The 27,085-nt window shown below is 42.9% G+C and overlaps 1 protein-coding gene across 1 annotated transcript in view; it reads right to left on the minus strand.

Annotated features, from left to right (window-relative positions):
* TRUB1 (TruB pseudouridine synthase family member 1) overlaps nt 1–27,085 on the minus strand; it is a 250,782-nt gene that overhangs the window by 81,494 nt on the left and 142,203 nt on the right. The window contains exon 4 of the mRNA XM_085603278.1: nt 13,233–13,314. Within this exon, the coding sequence (XP_085459404.1) occupies nt 13,233–13,314 (82 nt within the window). The remainder of the gene's footprint in view (nt 1–13,232; nt 13,315–27,085) is intronic.

Genomic DNA, 27,085 nt, shown 5'->3' on the forward strand with positions numbered 1-27,085 from the left:
TCGGTAAAAGTTTGGCGCCTATCACTCTGATTAGTGGCGAGAAATCTGGAGAATGAAGGGCTTTCTTAGTTCTTATGAAAGCCCCCTCCAAGCAGCGGGCCATACCCTGCATTGCAGCGATATGCGGCGCCGGTCTCCCTCTGTGATCTAGCCAGACACCCAGATACTTATATGCAGCCACTATCTCTATAGACTTCCCTTCAACGTACCAGGAGCGCTTTCTTGCTCGTGAACGCGAGATTATCATCACCTTAGTTTTGGTGATGTTAATCTCCAAAGCGTTTGTTTTACAGTACAGTGCCAGCGAATCGAAGAGTCTTTGAAGGCCCACCTGGGTTTAATAAAGAAGAATCGCGTCATCAGCATATTGCAGCAATTGAATTTTAGTTGATTCAATGTGGAAATGCTCGAGAGAGGGCCAGCCACTCGGGCAGGTCTGCTAGATACAATTTAAAGAGTAGAGGAGCCAATATGCATCCCTGCTTTAAGCCTCTATTGGTCATGATTTTATTGGTAGTTGACCATCTCGAGGAAACTTTTATTTTTACCCAGGTGTCAGTGTATAGGGCAATGAGAGCGTTCAGTAGAGGCTGCGGGATGCCCCATTTTGTTAGTTTTTCCCAAAGGCTTTTACAGAACTTTAGGAAGCATTTTTCAAGTCTTAGGTGTGCACGCTGTTTGTTCCATAGTGTAGATCAGTGGTTCCCAACCTTTTGACTCCTGTGGACCTCCACTAAATCCCTTTTGGAAGCCGAGGACCCCCAATGAATTTGTACGATTTAAATTCAAACATTAAAACACTAATTCACAAAAAATACACAAGTACACACCAAATAAATACTCAAATTACTAAAGATTTTATTATTTAATATTGAAAAAATATGCAAAAATCGAAAATGTTAAATGCTAAGGTTGGTGCTGCATCTCAACGACTAATTTTTCAATGTTTGGTTTTATTTCGGAAAGTTGAATCCTCAGGTCAGAGTCTACATTTCCCAAGCGATTTCTGTATTTCTTTTTTAGGTACATAAGCACAGAGAAAGCTTTTCCACATAAATATGTGGTTGACAAAGGAAGTAAAACCTTAAGTGCTTTGTAGTCTAATTCAGGATAATCTGTTTGTATATGCAGCCATAAATTTGCCAGAGCATTTTCTTTGAATTGAAGTTTAAGTGCGCTATATGTAGAGGTTTCAATCAAACCATTTTCTTCAGATGCTGTATGTCCAGTTAAATTGTCAATATCTACATTAAAAGGACTTTTAATCCAGTTTTTTGCTTTCATCTGGAAGTGGAAAGTACCAAGGAAAACTACACAGCATATCTTGTAGATGCTGGATAAAAAAATCTCAAGACTTTGTTTAATAATTAATCATCAGCAAATTCCAAGGATGTCTTCAAGTTTTGGAAATAATCTAAATGTCTCTGTGATAAGCAAATCTAAATTTTTTATGATTGCCTCAATCTTGTCTTCGACATTAAAAATTGCGATACCTACTCTGTGGATACTCAAATTGAGTGCATTGAAATGAGTGAAGATGTCTGCCATATGCACCAGCATGGCTAACCAAGTAGTCATTTCAGCACTCTTCAAGTGCAAATTGAGATGCCAGTTCAGTGAAGAATACTCTGATTTCATATCTCAGTTCAAAAAGCAGAGACAAACCTCTACCACGAGACAGCCATCAGACATCTGTATGCAGCAAAAGCGGATTAGCACTATCCATACACTGACAAAGCTTTCCAAAAAGCTTTGAATTTAGTTACATAGCTTTGATCAAATTTACAACTTTGACTGACTTATTCCAAACCTTTTTAATTCCTCTGGCATCTTCTTGGTGGCTAATGATTCTCGATGAATGCAACAATGATGCCATACAACTGAAGGGTTAATTTCCTTTATTCGTGCAAAAAGTCCGGTTAGACTACCAGACATGGCATACGCCCCATCTGTGCTGATTCCTATGCATTTGAACCACTGAATTCCATTTGATGTCAGAAATTCATTGAAAGTGCTGAAAGTACTGAAGACCTCTTCAGCAGAGGTATGTATCAAATAGCGGCAGAACAGTAAATCTTCAATAATGTTCCCATCAAACTCATAAACCAACGTAACACAGGAGATGAGATTAATTTGCTATGTCCTTACTTTCATCTACTTTTAGGTTATAATGTTGACTTTTACAAATTCTTTCAATCAGCTGTTCTTTTATGTTGTCTAACATTTTGTCAATTCGCCTTTTAGATAATGGCACCAAATTTAAATCTTTTGCTGCCTTTTCGTCAACTATTGCATTCACCATGGCTTTAGCAGCAGGTACCATTGGTTCTTCAGCAATTTATGAGGTTTCCCAGTTTTTGCTACGTGCGTGTGCACTTCATATGAAGCTTTAAGAGCATTTTCATTAAAAGATCCTATTGCAATTTTCTTAATTATTTTTCTACTTTGTCAGAGCACTTGCTCTTTATTTTCGAAGAATTCTGTGGATTTGGTAGCATGTTATTTATGCTTAGCTTTCAAGTGTCTTCATAATTTAGAAGGTTTTATAGACTCATTTGATTAAATTTCATAACATAGAATGCAATGTTCTAAACCTGAACATGTGAAACCCACTGATAAATATTCAACATTGTATTTGTGACACTTTGTTCTCGTTTGACTTAAATCACTTACATTGGGTTATGGAATCAATTTCTAGGCTAAGCTATTTGGCAACGAACGTAGAACTTCACTAAATTACCTACAAATGCAGGATGCCCTCATCAGAGGTTTCCAGACTACATATACTATGACGTTTGGAAATTAAACAGTGCCTGTAAGAAGATTTTAACACTGTATCAGCACTAGTTTTGTGCAAAAGACAGAGGACACTAGCAAATCATATGAATGGATATGACAATCATAGGAACGCTGCATGCAGATGTACACATGAATTTGCCAGAATATTCACCCTCCCAAAAAACCTAACTCACCCTGACTGCAGCAGCTATGAATGTGTGCCGCAACAATGCAACTGTAAATGATGCCTAGTGTGTATGCTGAATAAGAACACATTTTTGTTGCTAATGCTGTGAAATGGCACAGCTTTGCAAGCAACTCTCTCTAGCACCCAATTTCACAGTGCTTATATTAAACTGGCAAGTAATGCTAGTAAGTGAAATATAGAAGTGAGGGTACTCATTATCACAGATACCATCAAGCACAGTGAAAAGAGCAAATGGTTGAAGCGGGCTGACCCACTGCCTCAGTGTAGTCTGTAGTGGGCAGAAGCAAAATGTAAATGACACCTGAACAGACTAATCAGACTAAAATAAATAAATTTAAAAAACAATAAAAATATGTATAGGCATATATAGGTGCTGTCAGACTAATGGATGAGGAGGGCAGAGTGAAAGCACCTATATTTACATATGCATATATTTATAGATTTTTTGTTTTTTAGAAAACATTTGACTGGAAAGACAGCTAAAGCTGTCAATAGGCGAGACCCAAACATGGCGACAAATCATGGGTGTCTAGTATAGGTAAAGAAGTCCAGAACCCTGTCAGATTTTTGGGTTAAATAGTAACTAAATGGGCTCTATTTTAATTTGTGAAATGTAAATCTCCTTAATGTAATATTCATAAAAACCCATTACAGACCTTAGTTGGAGACCCTTAAAATAGGAATACTATTTATCATATTTTATTTTATGCTTGCGTCTATTACAAGCAGATATGAAATACAATTCACATTTTGGCATAATTCCTATTGGTTTGTGTGGTGTTGACTGTTTGCAATAGTTTCAAGTGTTTTGCTTATCGTGCTTTAGGAGACTGCACAATGGAGAAGACACCACAATGATGACAGTACTAGACTCTACACACAAACGATAGCTACATAACAATTTCTTGTAGTAATTTCAACGAAAGCTTAAGCTTCTAAGCTCACACTAAACTGACTCCGTCAGGTAGTGAACTGTACACAGTGCTTTTTAGTCAATGAAATTGGACGCGTCGCACTTCATTAAACACCAAAATCAATAAACTCCATCCACGCTGTGTTAAATCTCAATAAAACGACTGAACTCTGTTCAGAATCACACCATAAAGTGAAGTCAACTCCATCTTAAACTTTAAAATGCAAGGTAACCCTTTCATCACCCGTTTGTATCTGAATCCAGCTCTGAGATAAATATCTCTGCATAACTGATTCCCATTGGAATTGTACTAAACGCAGTCCAACCCTAAGTGCATTTGAATATAGGCCACACACTGCTTGTGCATGCGCACTCAACACAATGAGGTCATCAGGCAACACACCCCAACACCCTGGTCAGCACAAACTGCCAGCCTACTTTGTTGTGAGTGCGACCCAGTCGCATCTGCATCCTGCCCAGCGCTAACATATACGTACTTGCATCCAACCCCAGAGAAGAGCAACCAGTTACAGCCAACTATCTGTTAGCAGCGAGAAGATAGCACTTCCTTTCAATGGCTCGTGGGATCTGGTCACCCATGATTGCACGTGAGGAGAAGGTGCAGACAGTCTCAAGTGAGCCTCCAATACCCAAGAGAATTAACCAGACTGTTTCGGCCAACAAACAAGGGACGGACTGGGAGCTGCTCCAACCACTTCTGCCTCAGAGACCAATACCAAAGCAAAACCACTGCTGCAGTGCGTTCCGTGCCAATCAGCAGAGGCCACCACTTTGGCCCCACTCGAAGAACAGGGCCACTTATGGGTACTACTGTAGTGGTCTGTGGCAGGAACTCACTGTAGACCTGGATCCGGTGGAGCCGAGTGGCCTACTTAGCACGCAACGTGTGGATGTAGACACCGAACACAGTATTATTAGTTCCGTGTCTGGCGCATAACTGTGCCCGATGACTTATTTATGGCAGCACACAGAGCGTGGGTGGAACTATTTTGGACATGGTGGTGGAGTTATTGACTACCGCCGAGTTGATAGTGACAACATTACAAATACCAGCACTATCATGCAAGTGGAACTCGGAAGGCGCCTAAGACCTGTGGACCCCTTGGGAATGTGTCACAGACTCCTGGGGACCTGCGGACCACAGGTTGGGAACCGCTGCCCTAAGACATCTCACCACACACAACCTATGGCGTTAGCCAATCTCACCAGTCAAATCCAGTGCCACTACTGAAGAAATCAATTTGATGTAAAGAAACAAAACACAACACAGTCAATTTAGCGGTCAGCTCCTTTCTAGAGAAATCTTTGCTGTCTGGCTGGCTCCTCAGCAATCTCAACACTCCACTCATATCTCAAGGGGTGTGATGATTAGGCTAGGGGTTTGAAAAGTCTAGCTCCTCTTAGCAACATGCACATTAAAGAGTGTTCCGTCACTGGGAAAGCGTCCACTGGCATGTGTCAATGCGGACCCTTAGTGCCCCACTCCAAAAAGGAAAGAGGTGTGACTGGCACCAATTGAATGTGCAGCAGACACTAGAAACTTCAGTGCAGAACACCCCACATTCTCAAGAACAAAAACCATAATCATGTCAAGAAAACACAATAGCAGCTATTTCAATACTGTGCAAAGCCCAAGAATCCGGTCACATTATTCGAATAAACACATTCAAAATTATATTGCCTCATTATGATGAATTCCAAACGCAAAAAGAGCAGTCTGACAAAACCAGCAAAAACATACCTCTGAAGTTGCCAAGCAGCTCTGACTGGTTTTAGAAAAATTCAATGAAATAGGACACTATCTGCGATTAGAAGAATAGCAGATCAGGACACCTCTTGGGACATGCCGCAAACATTCACACTGGTCTAAAATAATCCCGGTGATGGCCAAACATACCCAGCGTTCTGGGTTAGGTTAGGCATTAGGAAACCTTCCCCCCCCCCACCTCCCCCGCACCCCAACAGCAAATACATTGAACAAATGCTATTTTAAAACTGTCATTTCTCTTTTGAGTGTGCCACTATCGATTTCACATCAATAAATATAAACACTTAGAAATTTGCTTTTTTTTCCCTGGTGATCATCCTCGTAGATCTTACTTGCCTATGATGTCAGGGTAGCAGTGCCACTGAATCAATGTTGGACCTCAACCCTAAAATACTTGAAACTTCAAGGGGAGCCTACCTAACTTGGTTAATCCACCTAACTTGGTGTCCTTCAAGGCATTTATTCTTGTGTAAACAAACAGTAACCCACCTAATACAAGGAATACAAGTTAATCCACTGCAGCAGTGTTACTGTCCTTTTCCCTTTCATCCGGATCTTGGTTAACACTAACTTTCAAATAGCCAGAAAAATATTGCCCCTTACATTTACACAGCACCGCTGTGATAAATTTTTTGGCTAGGATTAGTAAAGTGTAAGTAAATGAGAGGAAAAGAAAATTAATTAGTGAAACCTACCTAGTGAACCTCCCGTTAATTCTACGAAAAAGCCCAACACTTCAGAGTCAATATATACCTGAATTTTGCAAATAGCTAATTTTTTCTTTAAATTACTAGGTCCATTTACCAGTGTTGACGCAGTCAGTGTTATCTAATGAGACCGATTTATCCATTTGCCAAATGATGGTGGAGCAACATATTTTCACTGTTGTAAGGATGTGGATTCCGATCTGCTTAAACCATCCAGCTTATTTGATCTTGGACATGCTGTTTTTTGGACCTCACCCACTATACGTTCTGTAAAAGAGACTTTAGCTGTAGCTGCCATTGCTGTACTTTTAAATTAGGGCCAGCTGCTGGGCAGAACCAGGACACGAGGAACATGAGCAGGTTTTACGCGCACATGGGTGCATATCTGTATGAGGCAAACACAAGGAGATGATGGACGGAGCATGCCCAGACGTGGGTCCCGTGCTCTCCTTGCCACTGGAGTCAAGCTATCCTGGCTGATGAGCTGAAAGCCCGAAACCGGTCCTAGGATGCTTGTTTCCGATCCAGGGAGGATCGGGCCTGGCATTTCGGGCTGGACTGTTCCCATTGGGCGCAGGGTCAAGACTGATTTGCATATGGCTGGGTCCTAATAGGATGGCATGGTGAGCAAAAAAAATGATGGATTTAGGCCCAGATCTTTGTACTGGGGTGAATGTATGACATTGTTCTGCATTTTGTCCATCAATTGTTGTTTTTGCATATCTGTATGCACACATCTGCAGACTGAGCAAGGAAGACTGTTGTCTGATTCAGCCTGGTATCTGCGCACCGGGTACACCAACACGTATGGGACCCAGAAAAAAAACGTCTATGGCCCGTGCAAAACGCGGAACACAATTGGGAATGCAAAAATATAGATTCCTTGCTTTTTGACTGAAGGGTAAGTTTGTAGCACTTAACTATATTTACACTTGGAGTGAACCTGAGCAAAATGTCAATTTGTGTGGATTCAACATAGAAAAGAGATTGATTTGACTTTTTTCGCGATTTAAAAAAGGTCAGACTCGATATATAATATTGATTTGTCCATGTACCTGTCCATGATGTGCTTTGACGTTATTATTTCACTGAGCCAACCATAATGATATTTGGGTTCTGAACTACTCTGCTTACCCAAGTTAGTTTCTCTGCTGTCAGTTTAGAAACTTCCCTGGATAGCAGGCCCATTTGGGAAGGATAAGTCTTCTATTACCAAAGGAGCGGGGAAAAATTGGAATAGAGTGATCAGCTGACACTTACTGAGAGACCTGGGCATGCACATCTCCCACTGAAAAAGAGAAAAAGGGTAGAACACTGACACCAGCCGCACCACAGCTACTTCTGATGTCCTGGAAAATACTTGATTTTGCTATCTTTCAAAATACCAAGATATTGTCTGGGTGAAATAGAGCGAAGCCAGCCTTAGGGCTGATCCCAGGAAATGATAGCTGGCGGTAAGGGGGTGGATTGGGTAGGGGAATCCAACTTTTAGAGTTCTCCACTTCCCCTTTTAAACCTATGCACAGGTACAGACACTTTGATAAAGAAGAGGGAGATATAGAAGGAGGACAGACAATCTTGCTGATAAACATCTGTCTGATTGTCTGGTTAGAGGGACCCACATTGGACTTAGATTTCTTGGATTCTTTGGACTCTTGACTCCACATCCAGTGGCACTCCCCACTCCCATCTGGGAGTGGATGTACTAGGAACTCTGAAGGAGAGGGTACTCTTAGATTTCTGTGGTCTGACCTTGTGGTGGGTACCGCTGGAGGTATGTCCCTTCGCTTATGCTGGACATTCAGCTGGCGTACTTCAAGCCCATAAGTGCAGGTAGAGAGATTAGACTGCCTTGCAGACTATAGGGTGCCAGGGTCGAACTGGTCATAGCAAGCACTGGGCGTTTCCCCAGTGGGCCGGAAGGGTGGGGCCAGTTTCTGACCCGTGGGGGCGGTTTTGTTACTGGGGGCCAGTTTTGCAGCAGTGATGCAATATCGGCCCCCTGTAACAAAAGTGGCAACAATGCTCTAGACTAGCACCCCCCTCCCCCGGGTCGACACTTCTCTGTAGCATCTGCCACCACCCCCTGCAACTCCTCCACCTGCTCGAAGCCGGTCAAGGTGAATTTCCAAGGCTGGTTTCTGTTCCCAGTCCGGCTGTGTAGGGTGCTGCTGCAGGAAGACCATGGGCTAAGGAGGTTATCAAACCCCAGGATAGAAAGGCAGATTCTGTGCCCTTAACAGCTCCCTTCCTCTAGCAGGAAGCAGCTGGGTCCAGGAGTCTAGAAAAAGTATTTTAAAAACATCAGAAAAACAATCCCAAATTCATTAAGGCTAGGAGGCCCTGATCTGACTCTTGTAGTTGCTGGAGCATGCCACCAGGAATATAGCAAGTCACACACTGTCTAAAAAAGGCCCATTGGGACTACATAAATCTCATTTTGTTTCTGCATCTAGCATTTGGTGCTGTGAAGAATCGCAGTGGTGCCCTAAGTTCAGAGGCACAGCTGTGTGTCACTTGAACCTGGGTGGGATCCTGATTTCACCCCTGGAGTGCTGGTGCCCATTGGGTCCCACAGGATGTTGTATGGAGTTGTTGCACACACATTCAAATACTTCCCAAGAAAGGGGAACAATGTGCCTGGTGTACTCGCTGGGGCCGGCAAGGGGAAGACTCCCCAGGCCGCTGTGTGGGGAGCATGTACTCTTCCCTGTGGCACTAAAAAGCAAATCACTGAGTGAGAGAGAGTAAGGAGGAAGACCATGCACTTTTCCACTACAGAGAAGTGGAGTGGAGGGCCAGCAGATGAGCATGAGATGGCACAGTTTTTGTGCTTGTCATGCAGTTGATGCCCCAAAGCAATCATAGTGCCTAAGAGGACAAGGGCAACACATGGAGGCCTGTTCTGCTGGGCAGGTACTTTAAAGAATAAGCATTGGCACAGCCAATAGGTCTCGCCTTAGGGACCTTATAAGTGTTTAGCCATGCAACAATCGATGCTGTTGTACCAATGATATTGTACTGCATAACTAAATACTTATAAGGTCCGAAAGGCGAGACCTATTGGCTATGCCAATGCTTGTTATAATAGGTTGGTATAACGTAGACAAGAAGATGCATGGCTGACAATTTAGAAACACTGAGAAGGAGGCTTGGTGTTCCTTGCTACACAGTAATCTTTGTGTTTCATCAATCATTCCATCATTGAAGTATAATGCTGTCATGTCAATATAAGTCTAACAACTAACAAGGGGCACAGAACGTCACGTGAAAGAGTGTTAGACACGGCTCTGTGGCCTGGGGCATCTCAGGACAAACCCGATAGTTGTAGGGTGTTTAAGAATATGGAAACGTCAGTTGTAATGGAAGATTTTTTTAAATTGTAATTACATTTATAGTGTTTACTACCCCTGACGATGCGTTTAATCTCTTCTTCAATGAAGTATGCCAGTTGGACCTCTCGGCTTTGAGAGCACAGACCCACAGCATTGTTAGGGAGTAGTGACCGATTACCACCTAAAAGTAGCAGAAGTCGCATGTCCCCATTGAAAGTCACTGAATTATGCGGTTTAGATTAGAGGTTTTGTAAAGAACTCAAACAGCCAGCTGGCTCATCAATGCTGTTCCCCAACTACAGTCACAGGAACTTAACTTCATACGTGCTGTCAACCATGCAAAGGGACGCTTCGTGGCTTCGACAGATGAGTGAAGCGTTAAATAAATTATACAGTGATTAACACAGCCCGGGAACAGTTCACTGACCGCATGCCACTTTCTAAAGTCCTACACGCACCACAAGGAATGCCGCTCTAACACGGACGGTGTGCGGGAATAAGACAAGTGCCTGAATAACCCACATGCACTACTTCAATGAACTACAGCTGTGCCCAGTCCTTTGTTTACCCGGTGCCCTGCCCACCCCTGTCCTTACGCTGTGATGCGGGCGGCATAGCGGTGCTGCCACAGCCCAGGCAGAGATGGTAGCCGAGAAGCAGAAGGAGGCCTGGGCTGGGGGGCAGCAGCAGAGCCCGTGGGCCGGAGAGTCCCCGCATCTCCAAGGCCGGAAGCACTCACACCGGGCTAGATCCCCCTGCCTGTAAACACGGGCAGCTAAGGACAACTAATTCCCCCCGGAAGCGGTAGCGATAGAACAGTACTGCTTCCGGTCTTCTGTCAGGCACAGAGGAACGCAGCAGCCCAGCAGAGATGACAGGCAGGCGAGGAGGAGGGGCTACGGAATTAGAAAGAAGGAAATAGAGGTACAGAGCAAGAGTAGAGCAGTACAGCAGGAGAAAGCAAGGTTGGCAGGACTTTAAGTGGGCCGGGTCTTGTGCTCCACACTCGGTAGAGAGCGAGGTTCAGAACCAAGAGCAAGGGGAGAGGGGGGAGGCACAGAAAGGATGCGTATGGGGGAGAAGGACGCAGAGAGGAGCCGCGGCAGAGTAGGAGTACACTAATCATGTTATCTAAATGCTTTTTAAATGATTAACACTGAAAGCAAAAGCAAAGCATACGTGCGGGATTTTCCTTTTTCAACACCTATACGCTCAAGTCAGAATATGTGGAAATGAAGACTACGCCTTCGTTTGGAGTTGGAACAAATAAATGAATAAGGAGCCGTGCACAATTGAATAACTAATGATAATATTTTAAAGCACACACAAAATAAAAGCCGTGCAGGAGTGAATAACTAATGCTGATTTTTTAAAGCACACGCGTGCGAGTAAAAGTAAAAGAAAAACACACTGCTGGCATTGCAATCATAAGGGTGCCCGCGAGTGATGCGCTTAATGAGCCATGACGAGAGAGGAAAGCCAGATGGCGCCTGTGCGCATAACCGTGCGCTTAACCGCACGCTTTAGGCCACACAAAAAGCATGTGGTGAGCTTTTTGAAGCCCACTTACTAAAAGTCTCGCCAGAGCAGCGCATGCGCTAGCTCAGGTGAGACCTAAAAATCGCAATGCAAGCAGGTGTAGGAACACGAAGGAGAACGTAAATGCAAAACTTACCGGTAACCTTGACAGACAGTACAAAAAGCCACTGTTCGGGGCCAAAAGGAGGCCTCAAAAATCCGCAAAATGACGGTAAAAATTTGCATATTTGGTGTGTGGGCCACCTGGAGTGTAAGGGCCCCACAGGAAAAAGAAAAGGCAAATAGTGCTAGGGGGTCACCCAGGAGCTGTGGTGCCCTCACTCCCCAAGTACACAGAGACCCCACAAGCAATTTCGAAATGTCGTTTTAAGTTTCCTCAGAAAGAGTGATCCCAGGGGACTTTTTCTTGGGATTTAAGAAGTCACGGAGTGGGAACTTTAGACTATGGGGTGCACTGACCTTTGCTGTTCGATCTTCAGTGGTTGGTAGACAACCTTGTTAAATGTAGAAATAAGACCCTCACCTGAAATGTTAACGGTTTCATTATTGCTGGAATGTTAATTTAAGTTCAGTGTTTATCTCTAGCATTATCTAAAATGTTTATTGAACTTGAGGTCTTATGATCTACTAATGAATAATGCGAGGACAGATTGACTTTTTATTAACGCACACCACACGTTTGTATTAGGCACACAAGTTTAAGGTGATGAGCTTGCTGAAGTGCAAACCATTAGTACCTCCAGCACCGGGTGTGCAGTGACCTTTTTGGGTACTTAACCTGTATGACCTTTATTGAGTGTCTCCTGTAGGTTGTGAGGCCCATTATAGGGTTTCCACATACAGCATACAGATTTCTACCCGCCAGCTTATATGTGTGCTAATATGTGCGCAGTAGGTCGTTTGTGTGAAGTGAATCACTTTTTTTCCCAAAAGTAAAAGCACTGACTGGCCAGCAGTCTATGAAGTGTTGTTTGTTGCAGTGCAGAGTTCTGGGTCTCTGGCCCACAGCACTCCCCTTGAGTATCCCTTGAACTGTTAACTGCGTCAAGGGCTATGTGGCTCCCAGTTTGTGGGTCTGCATTATTGAGGCCCTAGACGTGAAAGACCCTAGTTGTTAAAATTGGTGCTTAGTTCTTTTTAGACTGCCCTTGGGTCCTGGAACTCTTATTTCTCAACTATCCGCTATGTTTTATTGTACTGTAGTACAGAAAAAAACGTATGCCCTGTTACTTCCAAAAGCATTTGAAAAGCTTGCATATTACCTTATTTATCCAACAGATATGGTCAATATTAAATATACTGCATGATGGTTGAACCAGGATAGCATTTTCAATATCAGAATTTCAGAATGTCCCCATACTGCTGTGCATTTACAAAGTCTTTTATAACAAAAGTATTTGTGGTTGTCCCATCAAACATAGACTGTGACCCAGATAATCAACAACCTGTTTTTAATTCTGATCATATTTAGTCAAACATCCATCTGGACTAATGAAATTAAATTATTGCTACCCAAAATATGAAATTTGGCAATGGGCAGATAATAGGAGCAAGCAAAACCTGTCAGCTCAAAAATAGCAATGTTTGATGTCAGAGCAGGAAATACTGCTTCTTCTAGCCTGTAAACCAATGTTTTTCTGGGTACTCTGTATTACACCAAATAAAGTGTCAACCCACGAATACATTAAAAAAAACATCATCTGAAACAAATTGGGAATTGTTCAAATGAAAATAAGAGAGCTATTGATATTATTTAATTTACAAATTACGGATATGGATAGGATTTTGTTTTTTGTTATCTCAGACCGTATGGAAAGATAATTCAAACAGATTCTTATTGGCTTCACTTTTTCATTCACCTTCAAATTAATGTGAAGTGTGTTTGGAGATGTGCTTTTGTACATTAAACATAACAATAAGGCAAGTTCTAGGTATATGTATGGAATTATCATGCAAGGCCTACCATAATCCTTTTCTTCTGTGACTTTTCCAAGAGCATCCAAGGTGTCAGTGGCTTTTCCCAGCTCTCCAACTGTCGTATATTTCTAGGTCAAAGAGAGGTGAAACAAATAAATAACCTTACATTTCCTTCAAACCAAAACAACATAATCACTGAAGGCGAACGCTTCAATAAGTGGCCACCGTGACCGACAATGCCATTTACAGTTTCAAGTGATCACTTCAAAACAAAACGATATAAATAAGATTAATCTTATTTACCTCCACAGCTCTAAACCTAGTAGAGTTACTAAGGCCTTCATCCTCTCAACAACATGGTTCAAAATCTGTAGGTAACCATCTGCAGATGTCTTAAGATCCCCTGGCGTTAGATCCCACATTTAGGTTCATAACATGTTCTCCGCTACACTCGAAACAGATCCAGTATTTGTACCACATTCGGATCAATATTCAAAACTGGATGAACGTTCACCATACATAGGGATACGGTTTGTGTTTCAAAGTAACCGTCAAGATATATTTATAAGTTGTACTGATCTTATGTACGTATGTTGCAAGAGCAACGGGTCAAGCGATTTCGGATTGTACTGCTGTATGTGATTTTTGCACCAATAAAACAAATAATTTTTTTTAAAAATGTGGATGAACGTTGATCTGTTCTGCCTCAGACACACCACTTCAAATGCTTAGAACCTTACAGTGCATCGTCTTACAGTTTTCATTGTTTCCTTCTCTCAAACTTGACTCAAACATTACATTTTCAAAGCCAAAAAACAAGGAGAACAGGAATAACACACGATAACCATCTTTTCTAAGACGCACACATTATTTCTCAAATATTCTTCTGTAATTTCACTTTGAAAGGTCCTCTCAGGTAACGATACTCTCTCATCTGAATGTCAGAACTATCACCCAGTTACTAATCGCTTCCAAATTAGACTTTTTTTTGTAATGCCATTCTCTAAAGATACAACTGCTCTCATCAGGAAACTCGGAACACAAGTCTTCTGAAACCTTCTTTCCCCGAACCAGACTTCTTTCTCAGTGTTGATCAGATCTGCCTCATGGGTCACATGTGGGGAAGCAGGGGGTACGCTACAAGATTCACATGTTTACATACTATATGGACATGACATGGTACAGAGGACATTCAATGGCAGCACCAGAAACTCATTTTTGTATTCTCAATCAATCAATGGCTTGTAAACGCGACTACTCACTCGTGTCTCTAGGCTCACAACATTGTTGGGTGCCAATAGTTTATAAACAGAACCATCTGTTGCAGCAGGAAGACATTATGAAGAACACAAGAACGTCTCTCTGGAACTCTGGGGACACTACGATACTGACTCATTCACATCTGGGGGGTGATTACCCTTCCTCCTCTCCATCACATCTCCCCGAGTGTCACCTGTCACAGGAGTGGCCTTAACACCTGCTCTGTAGGGGCGAAGAGCAAATAGCGAGAGACAACTTGGTATGCAAGCAGATGTGGGAATGGCTTCCTCAAAATGTCCCTATTTGGTCCCCATAGAATTGTGATAGTACCAATGATCCCAAACTGACTTTTCTGTCTCTTGCACCTCAGCACTAAGTGAAGACGGGATATTTGACAAGGAGAGCCTTAGAAAATTTGCCTGAAGATGGCTTGATGAGACCTAGTGACAGGCCACCCAGTTCTTAGGTCCCACAGAGGGTCCAGTTTCTCCAGTTAGGCAGGGAGCCCAAGATTACACAGGCAAAGTCAGGGCCCTGCCACTCATTCAAGACATGGCAATGCAGAGGCCTCAAAGGGCCGCCCTGCGGACAGTCACTGTAAGCCTCACTTTCTGTTCCTCAGAGACTAGCTCTAGTCTGAATTTAAACTCCTTGAATATTCTGAGCTACCACATTCAAGCACGTTCGTTCAGCTAATCAGATCACAACACAGTCTGCATGCACAAAGGAACACACTGGTTCTACTTCAGCCATCCTTTATGGATCAGACACTTTGCTGATCTCTTCCCAGTCGCCCAAAACCATAGCTTGCCTGGTACGAAGAGTACTTATTGCAACCCTCAAGCACTAACACCTGTAGGTAGTGTTGTCCTATACTTGTATCTCAAAGAAAGAGAATATTTCAAGCGCGAGTACGTCACAGAGAGCTAAATATCCAACATTCTTCACAGATATCCTTTCGCTCTGCCATCAAGAATATGAGCAACACCCAGACTTTGAAATCATCATCTGCTGAGGAAGTAGATTGAGACCATTAATCCACTTCCCCAACAGCGATAGGGCTTTAAGAAAACACACAAAAACAGGGCCGGTTCAGCAAGCCTTCACAAAACTCCTTGGCCACTTTTATTAGCGTCCAACTTGGTATGCACCTTGAGACTTACTTGAAATGCTGTGCCGCACAAATTGTCTATTGAAAATTAAAAGAAAGTCACAAAAGCATTTTGCCATGTGGTGCAGGTTGCTGATATAGCTTCCATATAGCCTTTGGTCGTTCCTGTAGACCTGCAGGCACTCCCCAGTTAGGTGGGGATTTCTGCAAAGTCACAAGTTATGGCATCAGATCTTGGCATGTAAGACTGCTTCAAGTATCAAAAACCCGAGTGCCTATTAAGACCAAAACATTAGCATCCAGAAGGATGGATAAACCACAAACTTACCTGCCTAATAATTCCTTACAAGACTAGCGAGCATCGACAAGGTCTTTGATATGGGTGCTGGCCTACAGGGAAAAGATTTTGCACTTGAAGTACAAAAATGTGTCTTTTTTTTCATTGACTATGGTAGTTGGAAACTAATTTGAAGGCAGATCATTGGCTAGTTCAACAGATTTTAAATGTGCTTTTTCTTTTTTTTTTTTAAACTAAAGGCCAAGTGGTCTGAGGTGAAACAATTTTAGTGAGAGGCCTATTGCAGAGGATGAAGAGAGTTTGTTCTAGAACGTATGTGCACATTATGGAAAACCTGGAAGCATAGTATGAGAGGAGGTAGAATGAAGAGGTCGACTGAGCGGCTAACAGTGGAGGATGCTATTGAGGAATTCTGGTTCACGTCCACTGAAAACTCAGCAGGTGATGCAAATAATTTAAAAGTCTACTTTTTAGTGACTGGAAGCCTGTGCATGGAATAGACCACAACTGAAGTCGTCGATGCAGATGAAGCAGAAGTGAGTCCACAACATTTTACCCTCCTTGGGGATGCAGTAAAAAGTTATGTTTAGATGTAGGTACAAAGGTTTAGCACAGCTATGATAAGACTTGGCATAGCTAACAGTGCCGTCACTTGTTTCGTGAAGGCTAGTTAGAGGGAAGATGTATTTAGGAAGTGCCAATTAAAGATTTAGGATTTCACCTTCAGGGAGTTTATGATGGTGGAAGAAATATGGCATATGGTACGATCAAGAGTGCACAGCCTTGATTTCCGGAAATCCAGACATTCATCAGCAACCGGCTGATGGCTTCTGAGAAAAACTTTGGCCACTAGCACTGTTATTTTACAAATTAAGCATTGGGTGGAGGCATCAACAAGGGTCTGCTGGTATCCACAGAAGGCTGGTCAATGATCATGAACATCAGATGGTTTCCGGTCATCTAGTGATCTACTGTTAGGCGGCCTAGAGTACAGGTGAGGTCAAAGGAAATCTCACCGGATACTCACGTTCCTTGCGTTAGATCCAAAGCAGACCTGGAAACTTTTTATATCCTATAAATAAAGGGTACAAATCTGCTACATCTTCTGCCTGTGTACTTTTAAGTAACTTATTTTTCAAAGAAAATATCCTAAAATATGGTATTCTTTTTTCACAGCTCATCCAAGGTATATATCATAGAAGCACCCTCTGCTCCAGCAGATGCACACTGACAGACACATGCACCGAGGGCAGCTAGCACGGGCAAGAAAGAGGCTTAGTGTAAGCCATCTACAGTTCGCCTAACCACACTTGTACATTTGCGTCCTACACTCCCCTGCACCCCCCAAAAATCAAAGGTCTACGTACATCTATCTCAAAGCTCGTAAAATGTCTGTGAGAACGAATGCTAGCTCCATCTACCGCAGAAGTGAAGAGCACCAAGGCCTCACGGCAGGTGTTTTTAGAGAAAAGCCACAAGTAGGAAAACACGCTGCTTTTCAGGAAACAGATCTGCATGGAAAGCACTGCGTCATGCTTTGGACAGATAGCAAGCCGCATGTCATCGAGGCATTGCGCAGCTTAGAAACGCGGGAAACAGACGAGCAACCCTTGCTAAACATTCCCATCTGGTGTTTACCTCAAAGGCAGCCAGAGATTTCAGACAGGCGATAGTTACTGCGTGTACCGCCCGGAAGAACGAAATACACAAGATTTAGATAAGAAACGGATCTCTGGCTGCTGTGGGTTTGTCAGAAAAGAATGGTGAACGTTTTTGGGCCTGTGAGCACTGCTCTGCCCAGCGAGCGCGCGCGCCACAGATCAGCGGATCTAGAATGCGCTGGAGGAGGCCTGGTGAGCACAATGTGTGTGTGTGCCTTGTGAAAAGGCAAGACGGCTGTGGATAGGCTGAAATCGTGCAAAGAAGGACTGCCCTGCTGTTCCCTTGACCTGGCAAGAGAGACTGCACCAAAGACTGGGCTGCAGCTTTTGATCCTTGTCTAGCAAAGGGAGGACTGCGTCTGTGGTGCCTGGCTTGAGGAAAATTCACTCCCAAGCCCCAGACAGAAGAGGTGAACTCCATGAGTTAGTTGTCTGACTACAGGTTACAGTACCAGGACCACAAAAGCTGAAGAAGTCTGCCTTGGCAAGTCAGCAGCCACAACCGATTGACCGCCACAAACTGCTGATATGCAGCCTGGAAGACCAAGTCCCGATGCACAAAAGTTGCAGCCAAGCCTGCTGGACTCGGGAGATTCATCGGAGTGCAGTTTGGTCAACCAAGAAGGACACTAGCCTACGTCAAAGGGAACCACTGGTTTCATTGTGGCCAGAGACCAGTTGTCCAGTGGTAACTAGACGTTTGCTGGCACCACCAGGACTTTGAGGGACAACGACCCCTGTGGCTAAAGTCAAGCCACCAAGACTGAGGAGAAGCCTCAGGAAGCCCACTATGGACTGCACAGCATCCTCAGCATCCTGTAACCCTTGTATCAGGACCACTCCATTAAAGTCTATGGCGTTCTCCCATAGACGCTGAAACTGGGCTGGAGACTGCTTTGGTGGCAAGTTAACAGTCCTACACCTCCTTACTGTCCCCCTTTACCTGCCGGAGTTGGTCGACCAAAGTGGGCCGGAGTACCTGAACACAACTCTTCAAAAGCTTCTTTTTAAAAAAAAAGTTTTATTTATGTAATTTTGTACAGACATCGGCTTGTTTCATACAGTTTCGCAGCAATGTATCAAACAATTCTTTTCCAAACTTGTAGCATTACAGAGCTTAGTAGCAAACACATTTCAAAGTTGGATTTCGTCACATCTTTTTCTACAAAAAAAGTTACAATACTGTGTGCGTTACGTTTCTCAAGAGTCCAGGTATACGAATCCTGCGATTGGAGGTTGCTTTGTAAGTCCTGATGTATTTGCGGGTTTAACTCACAGTGAATTCACAAGTCATGGCAGTTTCCAAATACAAAGTGATCATACAGGGCATACCTCGAATATCTGCAACCGCTCAGAAGAGCATTGTTCCCAGGTTATTGTGAATTAGGCTGGCAATTAGTGTAGCATTGGTAGTTAGGTGCCTGTGGCTTCTGTTGGACTATCTATAATTGTTAGATACAAAAAGAGGGACAGAGGGGCTTTTTCCACTCACAGGGGAGTAGGAGGTCCAGCATAAACAAAAGCCCCAGATGCAAGTATTACAAAAAAAGGAGTTTATGCTGTTCCTCTACAATAGAGTCGATAAAGTCAAAGAGAAGGCTGGAACCAACTAGGTACACAATGTGTTCATGGTTGGGAATCCTTATGTTGGATTATGGTGCCCTCACACACCCTTTCAGGTGTCATGCTTCATCATATGGGCTGCTCCTCGTCGGGTCGGCAGTGCAATACCAAACGGGCTCCCTTAAAAAGGGGAACTTTGTCGGAGATCTTCTATCCAACTGCCGTATGGTGAAGTGTGGGTGTGGGGCCAGGATAGTGTAGATGTGTTTTAGTGATTTAAAACAGGGTTAGGAGTGCCTGACAGTAATTAATTTTTATTCTGGGGGCCTCCTACCCTGATTAAAAACGTGTGAACATGGCACTCGCCCGAGTATAATGTCTCGTACTAGAGTGTCCTATGCTATGCTAATGCAGTAGACAGGGGAGTCGAAGTGGATCTAAAGATAATGATTTAGCACAGAACAATGGCGAGCGCTATATCTTAAATTCTATTATAAGATGTAGATCCCTTGAAGCACGTGCAACACAAAGTGGGGGTTGGAGGTTGTGGCTTCGGGAAAGGAAAGGATGGCGTGGCGAAATACACACAATGGAGTAATAATTGCCTTTGATAAGCGTTGTATCTTAAAGTCATAGTACTGTATTCATCCCACGAAGCACAAGGGGTTTGAGAGTTGAGGCTTCGGGAAAGCAGGTGATCGGCGGAAAACGCAGCAATGTGGAGACCGCTATACGTGAGCGAGTATGAAAAAGAGTCTTGTTGTGTGTTAAATATTACTGAACTCGTATACACAACGATGTAAAGACCATTGCAAGTGAGCAAGTATAAAAAGAGGGGGCCTCGTTGTGTGTTAAATAGCACCGGACTCGTTTGGTTACAGTCAACGGGCTGTTCTATGACAAGTGAATACTCGTAATGGTTGGTGTATCATTATGGCATTAATAAGAATGCAATCCGTTGTTTACGAGAGTGCGTGCTGTAGCTAGAGAAAATTTTGGTTCAGCTCTGTGGTAAAAAGTTAAACAGGTGTGGGGCCCGCAATAATAACAAATGGAAAAATGTAACAAGCAAGACTGAAGGGGATCTTTTGTAAAGAATTCGTGGTGAACAGTAACGGCTAGGGTTAAGTGCGCTTAAGTGCATGGGGATAGACTTGTACTGAGTCAATTTCCAAGTTTATGGTGGTAATGGTACCGATTACTCACATTTGGTTACCTCACGCTGCTCCTAGTGACCTACCCACTCCACCGGGTCCGGGAGGTAGCGTGGTGGAAAGTAGCGAAGGACTTATACTGAATGTTGTGTCATGTGACAGGGGGTTGGGTATACGTCCGTCCTGGTTTCTAGAACAAGTATAGATGGCGGCCATCTTGGAATGGAGTTAGTGTGGGTAACACTCATGGTTAAAAATGGGTGCTGCGATATTATCTGTGCTAATATTCAAGATGTCTGGCATGTAGTCGGCTTGAAGAGTCAAAAAGTATTTAGGATTACTTGAAAATGATCATCTTTACAGTTCATTGGCTCAAGGTAATATTGAGTAATTCGGAGGTTCAAAAAGCGCCGTGTCAAAGTGATGTTATAAGGGATATACGCAATAAATATCAAGGGGAGGAGATGGGCAGGGAGATCTTAGCCAATTAATAGTAGTATGGCTGGTTCAGGATAGGGGTTTAGTCAGACGTGTTAAATCTTGATCGAACCCCAAGGAATTTCATCATTAAGACCATTGGTATTGGAAGATAAGCGATGTATCCATCGCTGTTCCTTAGCGAAGAGACTCTGTTTAGCTATGTTGGGGATGGCTTCTAGGATAAGCCATTTGACGAGTCAGGCGAATGGTTCATTTCGAGATAGTGGGCACATATTTTAGTGTTACTCTTATGGCAGCGAAAATTGCTGCGATGTTCTGAGATTCGCAATTTTACAGGGCGAGTCGTCATCCCCACATAGTGGAGACCACATGGGCACGTTCGGAGGTAAATACAGTTGGCAGTATTGCAGTTGGTATGCGCTCTCATTTCCCAGGTAAAGGTTGTATTGAGTGTTATGGTCTTCTGTATAGAGGCGAAAGCACATGCACTACAGGACCCACATGGGTAGTGTCCTCTGACCATGGGTAGTTGCCACAGTGTACTTTGTGGGGCTTTTTCCTTTGGTTTGGGTCTACTTTGTACAAGCATATCTTTGATGTTTTTGGAGCGTTTGTATGTACGCAAACCGGGGTAATTCAAGGCTCATAGTACCCGTGTTAAGTATAGTCCAGTGTTTTTTCAACACTTTAGTCAACTGGTTAGAGGCTGGTGTAAAAGTGGTTACACACGTCAGTACCTCGGAACTGTTTTTTACTTTGTGTTCCAAGAACCATTCTCTATGATTGTTCCGTGCTCGTTTTTTGGAGAGTGTAATACTCCTCTGTGGGTATTGTCTTTCAGTCAAATTATGGGCAAGAATCGCTGATTCACTCTTGTATTCCTCCAAAGTGCTACAGTTCCTCCTGACTCTCAAAAATTGTCCGAAGGGCAAGTTTTCTTTGAGAGATTTAGGATGATGACTGTTGAAGTGTAGCAGGATATTCCGATCAGTGGCTTTCCTGTACATGGTGGTAGTGAAGTTGCCCTGTGTGATTTTGATAGTTAGATCCAAGAAAGCTATCTAAGAGGGAGATACTGCGATAGTGAAATTAAGGTAGGGATTAAGATTATTAATCCACCTAAAGAAGTTACCATAGCTGTCACAGTCTCCTGTCCAGAAAATCAGGATATCGTCTATAAAGCGCTTCCATAGACGGATGTTGTTACGGTATGGGTTAGTGTCAAGGAAAATGTGTTCTCCCTCGAAGGCTGCCATGTAGAGGCAGGCCACACTAGGAGCGAAGGTACTCCCCATGGAAGTACCCTGCGTCTGATGGTAGAGTTGGCCCCTGAACTCGAATTTTTTTTCGGTCAGGGCTAGTGTGGCGCATTCCATGATGAAGGAAGGTGGGATAGGTGACTCCCAGGATGATGTATTCAATGCTTCCTCAATCACTTCTAGAGTTGCCCTCTGTGAGATGTTAGTGTAGAGGGCTTCTACATCTAGAGTGATGAGGAAGTTGATTTGGTTGGTGTCTTGGAACTGGTCCAGTAACAGTAGTACATCCGTGGTGTCTTGTATATATGATGGTGTGTGTTTTACCAGTGGTTGTAAGAAGTGATCACAAAATTGTGATAAGGGTTCTAGAACGGAGTCAATGCCGGACACTATCGGGCGCCCTGGTACAGGTGTGACCCCCTTATGAATCTTTGGTAGAATGTAAAAATAGGGGGTCTTGGATTCTTTTTTTATGAGGAAGGAGGCTTCTTTCTTACTAAGCCATCCTTGGCTCACTGCAGAGTCAACCAATCCCATAATGGTTTTCTTCAGGCGCTCAGTTGGATTCCTGGGGATGGGTGTATAGTATTTTCTATTGCCCAATTGTCTCAGACACTCTGTGTCATCGTCTGTTGTTGTCATTATGACTGTGGCACCGCCTTTGTCGGCTTGTTTTACGATGATTGTAGGGTCGTTGGCAAGTGATTCAATTGCCAGCATCTCTTTTTTGGTGATGTTGTTGAAATGTTTACGCCCAGTGCAGGCTTTCACATCTTTTAGTACTGCCTGTTCATAGGTCAAAACTTCATTTGGCACCACCCCACTGTGGGGGGTAAAGGAGGAGGGGTTATGTAAACCAGAGTCCTCGTCAGGTGTACGATCCTTGCCATCAAAAAAAGATTTGAGGCGTATTTTGCGAAAGAAGTGATGTAATTTGCAGGTTTGTTTGAAGAGGTCCACCTTAGGAGTAGGAACAAATCCTAATCCTTTCTGGAGGACGTCGTCTTCGGTCTGTCAATTGTCTGGATGACAGATTGACCACTAAGTTGGTTTTCTGATGGTGTGGCTCCTGGTCTCCTCTTTAGATCCACTTCGACTCCCCTGTCTACTGCATTCAAGTAGGTAGGGACCCAAACACTAGAACGAGCTATACTTGGCACTAAACGGCTATCACATAACTTATGTACTATTTACGTGATTTGTAGAACCACACCAGTTTCACCATTGTTTGGTTCTATTTATTATCTGAGCCCACACAGTTACTTTTTCGATATATTCTCCGTTCAACTGTGTTACCTTTTCCTGTCCAGTCCTACTTACTGAGGAACTTTCACTCATGCGCAGTCCACCGAGTACTGTTGATGTCTGGGCAGTTATTGAATAGGGTGAGTCATACCAACATGTTTTCTGCTGTTTTTAATTGGATTTCCACAGAGGTGAGTAGTCACGATAGCTCACTGTGGGGATCCACCACCAATTTCTTTTATGAGTTTTAACATGTCCTCTGACGCACCAGCGATCACCACCATTAACTCTAAATGAGAGCTTTGAGTCACATTGAAGGCTGTATCTCCAACTGTTATATGCATTACATACCTGTATGTTATTTTCATAACCTTCCTTCTTTCCTTACAGGTAGCTCCTGATCACAACAGGTATTATAGCTAAGAAATACTTAATTTACTGCACACTTCAATACCAGTAGCTTTTAGATGTAGATAGTTCTTTTCCGTGTTATTTTTGGTCCTGACGAATCGCGAGTAATTCCACTCTATGCGAGAAACATGTTGACCCACATTCTTTAGCATAGGACACTCTAGTACGAGACATTATACTCAGGCGAGTGCCATGTTCACACATTTTTAATCAGGGTAGGAGGCCCCCAGAATAAAAATTAATTCCTGTCAGGCACCCGTTTTAAATCACTAAAACACATCTACACTATCCTGGCCCCACACCCACACTTCACCATACGGCAGTTGGATAGAGGATCTCTGACAAAGAGCCCCTTTTTAAGGGAGCCCGTTGGGTATTGCACTGCCGACCCGACAAGGAGCAGCCCATATGATGAAGCATGACACCTGAAAGGGTGTGTGAGGGCACCATAATCCAACATAAGGATTCCCAACCATGGACACATTGTGTACCTAGTTGGTTCCAGCCTTCTCTTTGACTTTACCGACTATTATAGAGGAACGCCATAAACTAAATTTTTTGTAATTCTATCTATAATTGTCCCGTCTTTTTCTCTAAGCCAGGACCTGAGGGGTTCCCAAATATCTTTAGGGCGAGAGGCCATGGGCATTAGGTCTTAAAATGCGGGGAGGTGCTCCTGACAGTAAATCACATCCTGTATCCAAGTCTTAGTACGGGGGGCTTGAGAAATACCCAAATGTATGGCTAATCTACGTTTTGCAAGTAGTAACATCATTGCCGTGAGTCGGCGTTTCGTAATCGGGGCATCTTCAATGTACCCCAATAGGGCCACTAGCGGCGTGCAGTCCAGTGATATCCCAGTGACCTTCTTAACAGTGCCTTATACCTCCTCTCAAAATCTAGCTATGAAGGGCAATCACACGCTACATGTAGAAATGTTGCGTTGTCCTGTTTGCACTTCCAACATTTCGAGTCCTGGCGTAAACCTAACTTGTGCAATTGTAGGGGAGTGCGATACATCCTATGTTAAAACTTAAAGTGAATGAGCCTCAGTTTATAATTTGAGGATAGGTGTCGTAGCGGAGAACAGCAAAAAGGCCACTGCTCATCTGTAGGTGTTTGATTCAGATCAATTCTCCACTGGACAAGGGCCTTCAGGGCAACTAAAGGACCACCAGACTGCGTAAGCCTACATATTCTGGTGACTAATTTCCGAGGAGAGGAAGTGGCCGATAGGTGCTCCAGCGGCAGCATAGTGGCTGGAGATGTTGGGAATGAGGAGTGTAATGTTCTACAGGTCGCTCTAAGCTGGTAATAGAGTAATATCTGTAGGATAGGTATGAGGCTACTATCTTGATTTTGCGGTGTCACTAAGAACGTATCCTGTGGGTATAAATCGCTCAACCTAGATAGACCGATTTCGGGCGCGCTGTATAGTGCCAGTATCCTGAAGGATAGGGAACAATGGGTGACTTGCAAGAGGAGGGGATGGAGCGTACAATAATGGAGTGCCAACACGTTTCCTCAAACCCTCCCATGCCCATCGAAGAGTCTCGACTGTGTTCACCTCTCCAGGCGTTCTATGGTAGGGCTTATAGATAGTGGCATGTAACGGAATGGGTTCTGCCACGTCTTTTTCGATAGCCACATGTAGCTGGACTCTTAAAAGCTTTAAGAAGTTTTTGCTGATCGCAGTAGTACCAATGTTTGTTGGTAATCTGACAAGCTGTGATTTATGTTTTACTGAAAAATCTATCTCTCTGAACCTTCCGGTCAATTTTTCTGTTCACTTTGGCGACTAAAAATTCATAAAAATAAGATCTATTTTTTATAAATTGGCGACTAGTTTGTTGTGTTGTGTGACTTTCTTATTTCATCGTTTTGGTACTTCTAAATGCTTTGCACTTGCTCCTTTGTTTAAGCCTGACTGCTCAAAACCACAACCACCCAGGTTTGAGGTAAGGTTCAACAAACGTGCCTGACTGAACCTAAGACAGTATTGCGAGTGTATTGCACTGTGAGGTCACAACCACACCATATACTACAACACTTTTCTCACATTGGCATACTGAATGTTTGTTGTTAAAAGTTAGGCTCAAACCTAGCTTTAAACCAGCTCCTTAACCAATGTAACAGTTTCCTAATGGCATCTTCTGTATGTCCCCCATTTACTCTGTGTCTCGGAAGTATTCCTCACTTCTGCTCATCTCTTCTAGTTATTACGGTCGATATTTTGGAGCTACCACAGTAACTCAATATACTATTGATCTTAAGGGACCTAAACATAAAAGTTTTGCTCATATTTTCTATGCATTACTCTACAACATATATTTTTCACAGTTTCAGACCAGATTAGTGGCCATTGCACATAGGTGAGCTATCAAGAAAAGCAATATAATCTATATAAAGGAAATCTATATAAAGGAAATGGAGTGTGAAAAGTCATATGATGGATTGCCTAGCAGAACAAAACAGTGTTAACATATTTTTATTATTAGAAAAAATGGTTTAGTTAACATGACTAGGTCACAGACAGCTTGCACTGATACCTATTCCTATTTGCATAAAAAATGTGCACATTTATGTGAACAAACCTTTCCACGAGCATGTCTCAGTGTGCTTTTCCATTTCAGAAAATCAGCCATATAGAAGCCTCGTCTCTGCATTAATAAATTGTATTAATGTGTGTTCCTCTTGAGAAAGCCTTGTTCAGGATGTTCCTGTCTTAGTTACTTTCAAAGTCTTTCAATCGAGTATTTTCTAGAGACCGTTCATTTGTTGACCTGTCTACTGTACTTCTGTATTCTATATATATATCATTTACTTTATTTCCATGCATACCTCGTTTATTAATATAAGACACAGATGTTGCTAAATGTATTATATTGAATGGATCCTATGTATTATAATGTCCATTGGCTTACTAGAATGGTACATTGCTAGTTCAAACCTATTACATTATATCTTACCACACAGTATGTGTGGCTTTGCTGTCTAAAACCCTAAAAAGAAATATTCTTTTTGGGATATGTGTCAGAGTTCCTTGGGTTTTTAAACTGAAGAGACACTGCACTAGTCTGTTTAAGTCTTTATACTTAAGAGTTGCTTTCCCTTTCTAACTGAGAAGACTATGTTTGTCTGTTTATATGATTTATCTTTGGCTGTGTTGTTAGCTTGTTTAGGACACCAACCTTGTGTTCATTCTCCATGTTGAATAAGCCTATTAGGTCTAACCTGGAATTCTATATCGCGCAGTTATTTGATTTGGCTTTGGACTAAGTCTTCTAAACACTCAGACAGTCCTGGTCCTACATCTCTACCCTCTTATTTAATTAGAGCATTGAAAGATCTTTGGGGAAGAATTTGGGCAGGAAAAAATAATTAATTAAATTAACATAATTGACACTAATTAAAATTGTTGGTGGTTTAAAGTTGTAAAATTTTGGAGAGCTTGCATTATTGCCAGATTATCAGAATATGTCATATCATGATTGGA

Source organism: Triturus cristatus, chromosome 1_2, assembly GCF_964204655.1.
Source record: "Triturus cristatus chromosome 1_2, aTriCri1.1, whole genome shotgun sequence".
Classification (NCBI taxonomy): domain Eukaryota; kingdom Metazoa; phylum Chordata; class Amphibia; order Caudata; family Salamandridae; genus Triturus; species Triturus cristatus.